The 12,015-nt window shown below is 34.3% G+C and overlaps 4 protein-coding genes across 4 annotated transcripts; 2 read left to right on the top strand and 2 right to left on the bottom strand.

Annotated features, from left to right (window-relative positions):
• Positions 1-7: 7 nt before the first annotated feature.
• LOC129803273 (B9 domain-containing protein 1) lies at positions 8-890 on the bottom strand. Its single transcript, XM_055849723.1, has 2 exons — positions 447-890; positions 8-382 (listed from the first exon to the last, which is right to left on the bottom strand). The coding sequence occupies exons 1-2, from the start codon at positions 691-693 to the stop codon at positions 57-59; spliced, it is 573 nt and encodes a 190-aa protein (XP_055705698.1). The 5' UTR covers positions 694-890; the 3' UTR covers positions 8-56.
• On the top strand, positions 784-5,601 carry LOC129803284 (UPF0547 protein C16orf87 homolog). Its single transcript, XM_055849734.1, has 2 exons — positions 784-1,202; positions 5,514-5,601. Exons 1-2 carry the CDS (start codon positions 859-861, stop codon positions 5,599-5,601), a joined length of 432 nt encoding a protein of 143 aa, XP_055705709.1. The 5' UTR covers positions 784-858.
• On the bottom strand, positions 5,587-7,233 carry LOC129803222 (caspase-8). The gene is made up of 2 exons (XM_055849667.1): positions 7,111-7,233; positions 5,587-7,046 (listed from the first exon to the last, which is right to left on the bottom strand). Exons 1-2 carry the CDS (start codon positions 7,231-7,233, stop codon positions 5,661-5,663), a joined length of 1,509 nt encoding a protein of 502 aa, XP_055705642.1. The 3' UTR covers positions 5,587-5,660.
• Positions 7,234-7,437: 204 nt separating this feature from the next.
• Positions 7,438-8,104, top strand: LOC129803282 (putative oligosaccharyltransferase complex subunit CG9662). The gene is made up of 2 exons (XM_055849732.1): positions 7,438-7,581; positions 7,643-8,104. Exons 1-2 carry the CDS (start codon positions 7,440-7,442, stop codon positions 7,951-7,953), a joined length of 453 nt encoding a protein of 150 aa, XP_055705707.1. The 5' UTR covers positions 7,438-7,439; the 3' UTR covers positions 7,954-8,104.
• Positions 8,105-12,015: the final 3,911 nt, after the last annotated feature.

The following is a 12,015-nucleotide window of genomic DNA, read 5'->3' as shown; positions in this document are numbered from 1 at the left end:
GACGATATGTAGGAGGTATGTATATATTTTTGGTAATCAAACTTTTCAATGGCAAATCACCGTGAATTCCACTCCAAATGCAGAGCTTCACTGCCTCTGGTTAGTATATCAAAGGATGCCTGCAAATACCCATAGGATTCCGTATGAATACCTTTGGTACGATTTCCATGAATTAAGACAGATGGATCTCTCAATTCAGGTACCCAATCTGTGATCCATCCAACGACTTTTGACCACAAATCCATGGGTTTTGGCGTAAGGATAGGAGCCTTAATCCTATAGCTGTGTTTTCTGGACAGAGGAACGTGAAATCTGGCATATCCTCGACAGACTTCACTGCCCCAGAAATTACTTCCCCAGAAACTAACGACAATCTGAGGCCCTTTGATTAAAGAAAAACTCTATTATTACCAAAAAAAAAAAAGAAATTTCACTAAAATTCTTACATCCGAAAGGATTTGTAGATTTGTACGTAAAGTCCAGAGGCATATTGAAGGAGATTTCCTGGAAACGATGTCGTGAAGCTGAGCAATTCTGTGTTATTCCAGACTTTGTTCCTGACACCAATTCCCAATCTGGTCCAGCAAGAATTTCATAGCGACAATAGACAGACTTACTGTCACATCCCAGAGGCAGGAAAATTGTCTCCAATTGCCCAAAAACACTCAAGTGAAAATGTTTCTCGTAATCCATGAGTACACACTCCCTCTTCTTCCAGTTACTTCCAAATAGCGCGGTATTTGTTTACGCGGGAAAGTGTTGCCATGGGAAAATGACCTGTATTGCCGACTGGAAAGACAAGTGTCAACATTTCCAGGAGATACTACCACAAAAATATATTTCTCCTGCCCCAAGAAAATGATCAAAAAAGCCTGCCCAGAGTGTAAATTGCAAGTAGCTGTGGCATGTAAAAGTTGCAAATGTGGTCATTCATTTTTCCATGCACGAGCCCGAAGGAATTCCCAGAAGAAAGACGAAGAAGGTGATGGTCAGAAGAGACGTACTGGTCGTGTTCGTCGGGAGAAGCCTCAGTTCTATGATCCGTCCAAATTTGAGAATAAACGCAAGAAGAGAAAGGACAGGAAGAACAACCCAAAATTTTCCATAGAGTCAAATGGGAAGGGACCCAAAGGAACACGTCTAAGGGGTCCCAGAAGGAAGACAAAGAAAGATGAGGAGGAACGAGGGGATACCATTTCACAGTGAGTTTTAATCGTTCCCTTTGTTCCCTGCAGTAGCGTTCCTAAGGGGGTGCGGGAGGAGCGGTCCGCCTAGGGCGCGAGCGCGAGCCTCCAGAGGCGCCGATGTTCCTTTTTTTTTTAGACAACTCAACCCTGATTCCTTATAATTGCCATGTTCAAGTAAAAAAGATTTTAATAAAATAGACTCCGACACAGAGAAATCAAAAAAAAGTTAAAATAACATTTCGCGGGAATGTTAATTTTACCCTGCAGTATTGATCCAAAATCGGTGTAAATATTACCCTTTTAAGGTGTATTGGGGGTTAAAGCTACCCTTTTTGATGTTAATTTTACCCTTAAAAAGGTGTAAAATTAACATTAAAAAATGTTGATATAGTTTACACCTAAAAAGTGTTAAAGTTATGAGGGAAAAAAGTTAATCGCACCCTCTTTTTTTCTCAGTGGAGTCTTTCTGGAGTGCCCCTCTAGTTCTTACAATGCCTTTTGTCCTTATAATTTACCAAAATTTGCGTTAACACTTTTAATTTTCTCAGAGATTTTATGGGGCGCTCCTCTTGCTCCTAAAATGCATTTTGTACTTATCTATCAAAATTTCGCGTTGAAGAAAAAGCTTTTTTAATTCTCCCACTTTCTAGGGCGTACAATTGTTCTAAAGGCTTTCTTGGCGCCCATGAAGCTCTAAAAAAGCGTTTTGCGCTTATAATTTTGCAAGATTTCATGTTGAAATAAAAAGGGACACTTTAAATTCCTTCAGGTGCTTTTTGGGGGGCGCCTAATTTGTTGCAGAGCTTTCTTGGCGCTCCTCTTGGCTCCTGAAACGCATTTTGTTCTTAGATTCTTTCAAGATTTCGACTTGAAATAAAAAAAAATATACTTCAAAATACTAAATTAAAATTGTGCTGAAAATACGCATAGCTCAAGAATAAGATGGTTCAGATTATGTATAAAACTCGTTTTCTCAGATATTGTGCGCACAGCTCTTAAACATAAAACGATTAAAATTAAGAAAACTGTTAAAAATTTAGATTCAATTTCGTTTGAGCTATGCAGGACTATGCTCAATTTTAACCATTTTATTTTTTAGCTGTGCGCGGCTGTACCGGTTTTGACGAGCACCATCTGTTTTAAGAAGTCCAACCGCTGTGCATGTTTTCAGCACAATCTTAACCATTTCATGCTTAAGCTGTGCATGTTTTCAAAACAATCTTAATCAAAATACAGTAGACTCTCTCAAATTCGGGCATTTGAGACCGATATGTCACCCGGATTAGAGAGAAATTTGGGCGACAAATTTCTTGAAATGCAACGATTTTTTATTCATCTGCATACACATATCGAGTTTACATACTCATATTTATGGTAAATTTCATGAAAACTCCTTAATAAAGCAAAAACACAACAGAACTAAGACTAACCATGGCAAATTTGAGCATATTTGCTTCATTTGATAATCTTAATCAAACTTGAAAAATGTCAACAAACTTTTTTCGAATTTAACTGCCGCCCGAATTAAAAAGTACCCCGATCTTAAAAGAGCCGAATTAGCGAGAGTCTACTATCATTCTTCAAAATTTTGATTTTTTACTGTTGATCAACATTGAGTACTACATTCCTTGAAAAGGAGAGCTTCCACTTTTCCGTTTAACTTTTATTAAAAATAATTAAAATTTCACTGCATTTTCAAAGTTAAACCTGTTAAACTCAAAATTAAAAGTTAAATTTTTCAAGGAATAGAGTAGGGGAGACTGGGGCAAAAAGTCACAAATCGAAAAATTTAAAATTCAATATCTTCCAAGGAAAAAAATAGCGGCTCAAATTTTTTTTCTATAAATAGCCTCCTTAGACGTTCTTCAATGTCGTAAGTTTCTTAGAATTCGATCAAGGAATTTAGAAAATAAAAAATATCGAAATTTATCGTCCTATTTTTGAAATATTTTCCTTGCAGAAGATAACAATTATTACCTACTTATTTTCTAAAATTGATGCACTGGTGAATATTTTCTAAATCATTTGGATTATTTGGAATTTCACAAAAGTTCTTTTATCCAGAAATCCTTTTATTAAAAGTGACCACTTGGGGTAAAAAGTAACAAAAGGTATAGAGGTAAAAGTAACAAAAAAGCGAAGTAATTTCTGATGTCTCACGGCGAAAAGAAACGTCATAATCATGTCTCGCCGCTTGATGTTTGCATTGGTCAAACGATTTGCAGTCTTTTGTGTTCTTTTTTTCTAAAATAGCTTGAAAGCGCTTTTCTCGTTCTTTCGCTTTTCTCGCAGAGAAAAGGTGTTTTACAAAGGTTTAGAATCTAAACTTTAGATGAATAAATTTTCTATGAAAGTATGTCCTCTAGTTATTTTTTTCAAATTTACGGAAGCCTGTAATGAAGCGAATCAAAATATGATAATACCTCATGTCTGGTACTATTTGCCCCAGCATTTTTTTAAAATAGCTTTAAATTTTTTTTTAAGTTTTTAAAATTTTTTTAAGTAAATTTAAGTTTTAAATTACCTTTAAAAAATTGGCTCGATAACAGTATTTCCTTACAAAATAGAAGAAAATTGCTTTAACAAAGTTGTAGAGCGGTAAATTTCCTATAAAACTGCGCTAATTAGAAATTTTTGAAGCACTCGAGTAGCTTGTAAAAAAAATATCCGTTTTGTGACTTTTTGCCCCAGTCTCCCCTACTGAATAAATTAATTACTGAAATTACGTTATAAAATGAAATCATAAATAGTTACGAAATATTTGACCATTTTTACACTTTTTTTCATTTTTGAATGTAGTGGAGTGGGGGCAACAGCCTTGCCCTACCCCTTCCCCTCATTGGGCTTTTAAATGTTTTTGAGTTTTTATAAGCTAATTTTTGAATTGACACTGTACAAACCGAGCAGTAAAATATCAAATTTGAGAAGTGACTAAATTTACAACTTTAAAAGCAGTAGAATTTTCATGAAACTTTCAATCATTAGGGTAATTGTCCTAATTCAAAACCATTTTCAGACGCTTTAACTTTGACAGAAGATTCAACACATTAAGTTCATATTTTCTCTGAAGAGAATTACATATAAATTTGCTCCTCAACTCTTCTAGAATGTTACTGTTTAGTGAAAATTCTTTAGATATAATTTGAAAACTTCTTAAATACAAGAAAAATGACGCGAGCGTAAAATGCTTGTATTGCAAGCAAATTAATCCAAATGGAGACAAGGGAAATTTTCTATTTGGAGACAGTGTAAGTGAAACCGCGACGAAAGGCTTCAGAAACCTTGTTGAGTTGCTCCTGAGTGCAGGATTTGTTCTTATTCCTGGTCTTTTCTCCTTTCCCATCTAAAACAATAAGAAAATCTCTCCAAAAAAAAATATATTTCCGGGGTTTCCTATTGAAGCATTTGCAGACACTTCAGAAAACCCCGTTTTGTTCATTAAATAGGTAATTATTTCATTTGAAAACTTCACGTACCGTTAACAATAAAGATTAGCACTTAATTTAACTAAAATTATCCCAAAATATGACATAAATATTAAACAAAATGAATAAAAAACAGTAACTTTATTGTGTTTTTCATTGGAAAACATGGTTGATCGATGAAAAATTCGATGGTGAAAAGCTACACTTTTAATTTTTCTGAGAAATTAACAAATTAAAATTTGTGAATATGAATGGATTTTCGCTTTAATTGGAGTAGAATTAACTAAATAATGAAACTGTGGTATAGAAAATATATAAATATAATAATTTAGTACTGTATTTATCCTGAAAACAGTGACGTTTCCATTTGGAATAGCGAAAAAGTTCCAATTGGAGCAGGTTTTGAATTAGCTTAATTTACCTTATGGATTGAAAAATTATGAAAAGATTTTATTTTTTTACTAGTATAACTTAATTTTATTTTTTGCTGACCAAATATTTTTCTTACTTTTCATTTGTTTTTGTCTTTGACGCTTCTAGGGGGGGCACACTGAGAAAAAAAAGAGAGTGCGATTAACTTTTTTTCCTCATAACTTTAGCACTTTTTATGTGTAAAAATATATCAAGATTTTTTAATGTTAGTTTCACACATTTTGAGGGTAAAATCAACATGAGAAAAGGGTAACTTTAACCCCTAATACACCTAAAAAGGGTAATATTTACACCGATTTCGGATCAATAATGCAGGGTAAAATTAACATTTCCGGAATGTTATTTTAACTTTTTCGGATTTCTCTCAGTGCAGCTGCCCCCCCCCCCGCTCCTAGCTGGGTACGCCCATGCTTTGTTCTCTATTTGAGATCTTTTTTTTATCTGATTTTCTTTGTCATCTTTTTTCCAGGTTGTCTGAGGAAAAACAGAAGATCGCATCGATCATTTTGGCGGAAATAAATCAAAAATTGGGCTCAGTCGTGTGGAATCCCAAGTGATTTTAATTAACAATGTTCTGTTATCATAAAATAAACATATATAAGTATGAAGTAATCAATCAAAAATTATTCATTGGGTAGAGGTAGAGCTTCTTCTTGAGTGTCGAATCAATCTTTGGTTGCATAGTCTCGCCACTATCGCCCTCCTTGTCAGCCACTTCAGCATGAACTTTCGTTAGAATATCGTAAAAATGTTCCTTCTCATGGAATTCACTGAGTTTAGCACAGAGTGTCTGAATAAACCAAGTGCCTTCTATTGTGTGACGAATTGAAGTGTATCCCTCAACCGTGGACCAAGCTGTTATCAAATTTCCCATCCTTGATGGTCCATCTCTAGCCAATTTCCCCTTACCCGAATCATCATTGCTCTGACATGCTTGAATAATGAGAATTTTGGGCTTATCACTGAGCCTCTCATCACACAACGCATCCTTGATCTCACGCACCTCCACAGGAATGCTATTTGATCCATAAACACTGCCCTGAAATCCATGGGATAGGATCACAACAACTAAAGATGACTGAGATTCTTCTTCAGTTTTCCCCACAAATTCCTCAATTGAACAGATAATTTCATCACTTCTCAAGTCATCCTTGACAATCACATTGAATCCAAAGGCAGAAAAAGTCTCTCGGATACTCTTTACATCGCTATCCGTACCATATCTTGTCTCCAAATCTCCATTCAGAAAGCAATAATCTATTTCCCTTCCACTTTCTTTGTGAAAATTCTTCTGATTGATCACTAAAACATATCCCATATTTCCTGAATTCATATGGAAAAAATCCTCAAGATCTTTTCTCTCCTTACCAGGACTTCCCTTCTTCATTCGACCTGGACTCCTTTCCTCTAAATTTGCGTCTGATGCAATTGCTGTGAATCTCTTGAGTTTCTCCCAAAATTCATCAATTTCATTGACTTTGAGGAATGCAATTATCTCATCAAAATACGATCCAATGCCCTTCTCATCTCCAATTGAGATAATCCTCATACTGATCCAATTGAGCAAATGCAATTCCATAAACTTCTCAGAATCCACCTCAAAATCTCCACAATTATCATACCTGTTTCTCATATGTTGGATCAACTTGCGAGTCTCAAGAGAAGTCATCTTCTCGCACATCCGGAAGAGAATCTTGAGGATTGGATGAACATGCACAAAAAATTCATCAATCAAAGGGTGGTAAGTCTCCTGAATATCTTGCAAATCAAATCCGAGCTTCTTCAAAACCCTATTGCACTTGACAATGGCTAGAGCCTCTACCAGGTGTTCCCTCCACTTGGAATCTGCATCATTTCTAGCCCAAGTAGTGATTATTGACTTATCAAATGCCCTTTGATGTCCAATGGCCCTTCCACGATGAACTCTAAACTCAAGATTCAATTCTTGCTGAATGAAAGATATATCCCTATTTTCCCGGCATAGCAGAAAACACACAGAAACCTATAGAAAAGCCCCAAAAAAAAAATCAGGGGATTTTCCTCACAATACAGAGAAGATGACTCACTTTTTCGTGGAAAAGCAGATCCTTCTCCAGCAAGTGCAAATCATCAATAGATATGGAAGACACTGATAATTTAGCTGAGGCCCTTGGTAGAGCATCATGTGCGAGGTCTTTGGACACTGACATGCTTCTAAAGCAGAAAAATAATTAACACAAAAATCCTGAGATCAGCACAAAAACCACAAAAAACATTCCCCCGGAAAGAAAACAAAAATGAAAATACACGCAGCCCAAAAAATCATTGCAGCCAATTGTTGTTGATGTTTTGCTAACGTCATCAACGTCATCAACACACCCGGTAATTTATCGCACAAAATTTTTAAATATTCATCATGCTGGAAGATCTCTACAGACTCCCCTTTCTCGTCCTTGAGGTCCCCAATTTACGCCTCAAAAGACCATCATGGTTCCAACAACCCAGCAGCATCACAGTCTTTTCATTTGTCCTCCTCTCATATTTTCTCGTGACCGGAGGTAAGCTCAATCAACAATTTCTCTTTGAAATGGAATTAAATCACTGTTCTTCCCAAAACAGGTATTATCTATGATGTTATTGTTGAACCACCAAGTGTAGGATCAACAACAGATGAGCACGGACACTCCCGACCAGTGGCATTTATGCCCTACAGAGTCAATGGGCAGTATATCATGGAGGGACTGGCCAGTAGCTTCCTCTTCACAATTGGTGGTCTAGGATTCATAATAATGGACCAAACTCATACTCCAGGGAAACAAAAACTCAACAGAATCCTCCTGACAGCCATGGGATTCATCTTTATACTCGTATCATTCTTCACAACATGGATCTTTATGAGAATGAAACTCCCTGGATATCTACAACCCTAAACAACTATTAAAGACTCATTCGCAATATTCTGCAAATTCGCAAGATAAAAATATTCTCTCTGTGAATATGTTCAAAGAGGAAAACTGTGAATTCCAGTCTAATAAAAAGTGTATCAAAGGATAAAACATGAAACAATGTTTTTTATCAACATATGACGGTTTTTTTAGTGCTTCGTGTTATCTTTAAACTCCACAAATCTTTAAGTGAAATTATTTAAAATACATTGCAAGAATAAAACCAACTATTAGTTGATTAACAAAATACTTTTGCAAAAATGATTTTACTCTTCTGAAGCGCAAATATTTCAGTTGAGCTAAGAAAGTGAAACATGAAACATGAAACATTTTGAAATTTCACTAATCAACTTGATTAACATGCTTGATATTTCGTCAGTTAAATCAGCATTTGTCGTAAATTCATTTTTGCTATTTTGATATATATACATATTTGGAATCGGCGTACTTTTGTTTATTAAACGCACTTGAGAAAAAGAAACTTTTATAAGCCCATTAAAAATTATTTTAAACAATAATTATCGTAAGTGCCCTTAATTAAGAAAAATTTATCAGAATTTGTCGTAACTTCCATTTTTGGGGAAGTTACGACAAATTTTCATAAAAAATTTTCTGTAATCAGCATTTGCCGTAACTTCTATTGCTCGTTTGCATGGCTTGTAATTTGCAGCAAAAATGTAATATTTCTCATTAAAACGTTCAAAAATTCTTCCAAATCTCCAAAGACAGTGTGAATAATGCAACATTAAATAATTTTAATTCAATATTTACGAGAAAAAAGTAAGAATAAATCCCTTTTCATTTGTCATTAATTCAAAACAAAACAAGCGACGCGGCTGACGCGGCACACAAAATTTATTCAATAAAAGTTACGAAATAAAAGCTTTTAATGACAGGGATAACAGTTTAATTGATTAATTTAGTCAAATAAAGGCGCTTATTATCACTAGACTAATTGAAATTGATATAATGCATTTTTGAAAATTGTCGTAACTTCCAAGATTTCCATACATTGGAAGTTACGGCTTTATAAACAATGGAACTTACGATAAAATCTTATCGTGTTTCTTCTAACATATTTCTCAATATTTCAGCTTTTAAATAATTTTATAAAGATTTTCTTGAGTTAACTTACAGCTTATTAGTGTCACTTTTATTATTTTGACTCAAAAGTATCGCATTCGGGGCTCATTTTTAAGAAAAATGAAGCTGAACTGAAAATTTCGTCTCCTGAAAAGTTATCAAAAGGAAGTTACGACAAATGCTGATTTAACTGACGATTTCTTATTTTTTCGTGAATATACGGAAAATATTTTAACAATACGTTTAAGTTTGAAAAGAATTTTTCATTCCTTTTTTTTAATTTTCAGATTTGTTAATTAAAAAAAAAATAATGTTACATTTTAATGATACACGAAACATCAATTCCAGGATTTGTTAGAAATCAACAAACGCTCACTAAAGAAGAGAAATAGGGGAAGGCTCACAGGCTTCGCACACTCTGGCTTCGAATACTTCATATTTTTTCCATATTCCTCTAACGAATCTGACCAATTTTTTTAAAGGAAATATGTAACCTCGGACAAGCTATTAAAATATATTGCTATTAGATCAGATTCATTGAAGGAATTGGAAAAAATCTGAAGTGTTCAAAGGGTTCAAAGCCAGAGTATGTGCTAAGACTGAAAATCTTCCCTTCGTCGGTTGGACTATTATGTTAAATAATGATTTAACGATTGGGAGTTGCAGAATAAAACGGAGTTTCGTTGAAAATACACACACACACAAAATGAACCAACGTTTTTTAATGGGGATTTCTTAAAATACCTCATGAAAAAGAGTGGATATGCAGAAGATTTGGAGAATGCTCGTGATTTTTATGCTACACTTTTAAATATTGATTTTACTTTTTATTTTTAGAGGAAACTGTGCCAAATTTCGGATAGCTTGCAATATCGGACACTTCTTTTATTTCGCTAAGTTTCATCATTTTTTTTTTAATTTCTTACGGTTGCACAATAAATACCAGCGAAACAAATGAGATTCGCAACTTCATACGAGATGCTGTAGAAATATCCTCGAAAGGACAAAAAGAAACTTTGTGTCCGATATAGGAGACAAAGGAATTATGTATGTTTTATTTAATTTCAAATCTATTACGATCAGTTTTAGAAAAGGCAAATATAACAAATGAATCTAAATCCTGAATTCAGAACTAATAAAATTAATAGTTAAAATTTCTCATTTGTATATTAAAAAGATAAAAAATATTGCATTTCACACTCAAGATATTAAGGTGTATTACATATACAACTTGTCCGAAATTTGGCACAGTTCCCCATATCAATTATTTTACGAAATCAATTAACAAGGGTATAGTTTCAATATCGCAGTCTTATGCCCTACACACACTTACGACTTAAGCCGAGAGACAGTTTAACATAATTATATTATAATCAAAAAATGATCAGATGATATTTCCATCAGTTTCTGATTAATATCTGTCTCTCGGCATAAGATGATAAACGGCTTAGTTAGTAAAAAACTGATGGGAAATTAGTCAAATCATTATTTTGATTATAATTACGTTAAATCGTCTCTCGGCTTAAGTGTAATTAAGAGTGAAAAGAAATTAAAAACAATTGGGGTTGGCACAATAAAATGTTGCTCAAATTTTAATTATTTGCTAAGTAGTTCGCTGTTCTACAAGTCTACAACTACAGTAGACTCTCGCTAATTCGGCTCCTTTAAGATCGGGCTACTTTTTAATTCGACTAGCAGTTCAATTTGAAAAGAGTTTGTTGCCATTTTTCAAGTTCGATTGTGATTATAGAATGAAGCAAATATGCTCAAATTGGCCATACTTTGTCTCAGTTGTGATGTGATTTTGCATTATTAAGGGGCTTTCATAAAATTTACAATTAATATGAGCATGTAAATTTAATATGAGAATGCAGATAAACAAAAAATCGTTGCATTTCAAAAAAATTCATGCCCGAATTTCTCTCTAATTCGTGTGATATTTCGGTCCCAAATGCCCGAATTTGAGAGAGTCTACTGTAAATAAAATTTGAGGCATTGCATTAAATTAAGTACTTTTTAGTGCTTAATAAGTTCAGTAGACTCTCGCAAATTCGGCTCTTTTAAGATCGGGCTACTTTTTAATTCGGGCAGCGGTTACATTTGAAAAAAGTCTGTTGTCATTTTTCAAGTTTGATTATGATTATTAAATGAATCAAATATCCTCAAATTTGGCATGGTTTGTCTTAGTTTTGATGTGATTTTGCATTATTGAGGGATTTTCATGCAATTTACGTTATATATGAGTGTGTAAACTCAATATCTGTATGCACATGAATAAAAAATCGTTGCATTTCAAAAACTTTGTCGCCCGAATTTCTGTGCAATTCGGCTGACATTTCGGCCCCATATGCCCGAATTTGAGAGAGTCTACTGTACTTAATGTGTTAACCGTATAGATAAAGTTTACTATGATATTTAGTAAAGATAAAGAGACTTATATGCGCTTCAGACCTAAGGCTTAGCCACAAGGCTTAACTTCTCTAATTTCTTGTAAGTCGAAAATTTTTGGAAAATTCTAACTTAGAAATGGACAATTAAGGGGAAATAATCTATATTTGAATCAGAAGAACAACTTGAATTGGTTGCTATTAGGATTTTGAGACCTTCGGTAACTAGGCTAAACCTGTAGGCTGAAGGCGATCTTAGCAACAAAGACAAAATTCAGAGATTGCTAGATAGACATTTCATCTATGTACGGGCTAGTGACCTTGAATAAAATTATTGTTACTATGGATTTCTCAAGGTCAAGTGTTAAACAGATCTAAAAAGTGTATTACTCAATCTATTGGGGCAAGTTTGGATTTGTTTTGAAGATTTTCAAAAGTCTGTGAACCCGCTGCATCCTGTCTAACTGTTCATGATAGAACTAGATGCCAAACGGTTAGAGATAGAGACCCGCAGTCTTCGGGCCATCCCCATTATTCATCCTTATACGAAAATGCCCCTGATTCCAAGATCAAAAGG

The sequence above is a fragment of the Phlebotomus papatasi genome, chromosome 2, assembly GCF_024763615.1.
Source record: "Phlebotomus papatasi isolate M1 chromosome 2, Ppap_2.1, whole genome shotgun sequence".
NCBI lineage: Eukaryota > Metazoa > Arthropoda > Insecta > Diptera > Psychodidae > Phlebotomus > Phlebotomus papatasi.
The sequence above is the reverse complement of the archived record's forward strand: the minus strand, read 5'-3'. Positions and strand labels throughout refer to the sequence as shown.

What these genes read in the sequence shown, in the direction of transcription:
- LOC129803273 (XM_055849723.1), bottom strand. Translation starts at nt 693, where the DNA reads ATGGATTACGAGAAACATTTTCACTTGAGTGTTTTTGGGCAATTGGAG. An exon ending in ATCTACAAATCCTTTCGGAT is followed by an intron (nt 383 to 446) that starts GTAAGAATTTTA and finishes CTTTAATCAAAG; the next exon opens with GGCCTCAGATTGTCGTTAGT.
- LOC129803284 (XM_055849734.1), top strand. Translation starts at nt 859, where the DNA reads ATGATCAAAAAAGCCTGCCCAGAGTGTAAATTGCAAGTAGCTGTGGCA. An exon ending in CGAGGGGATACCATTTCACA is followed by an intron (nt 1,203 to 5,513) that starts GTGAGTTTTAAT and finishes TCTTTTTTCCAG; the next exon opens with GTTGTCTGAGGAAAAACAGA.
- LOC129803222 (XM_055849667.1), bottom strand. Translation starts at nt 7,233, where the DNA reads ATGTCAGTGTCCAAAGACCTCGCACATGATGCTCTACCAAGGGCCTCA. An exon ending in ATCTGCTTTTCCACGAAAAA is followed by an intron (nt 7,047 to 7,110) that starts GTGAGTCATCTT and finishes GCTTTTCTATAG; the next exon opens with GTTTCTGTGTGTTTTCTGCT.
- LOC129803282 (XM_055849732.1), top strand. Translation starts at nt 7,440, where the DNA reads ATGCTGGAAGATCTCTACAGACTCCCCTTTCTCGTCCTTGAGGTCCCC. An exon ending in ATATTTTCTCGTGACCGGAG is followed by an intron (nt 7,582 to 7,642) that starts GTAAGCTCAATC and finishes TTCCCAAAACAG; the next exon opens with GTATTATCTATGATGTTATT.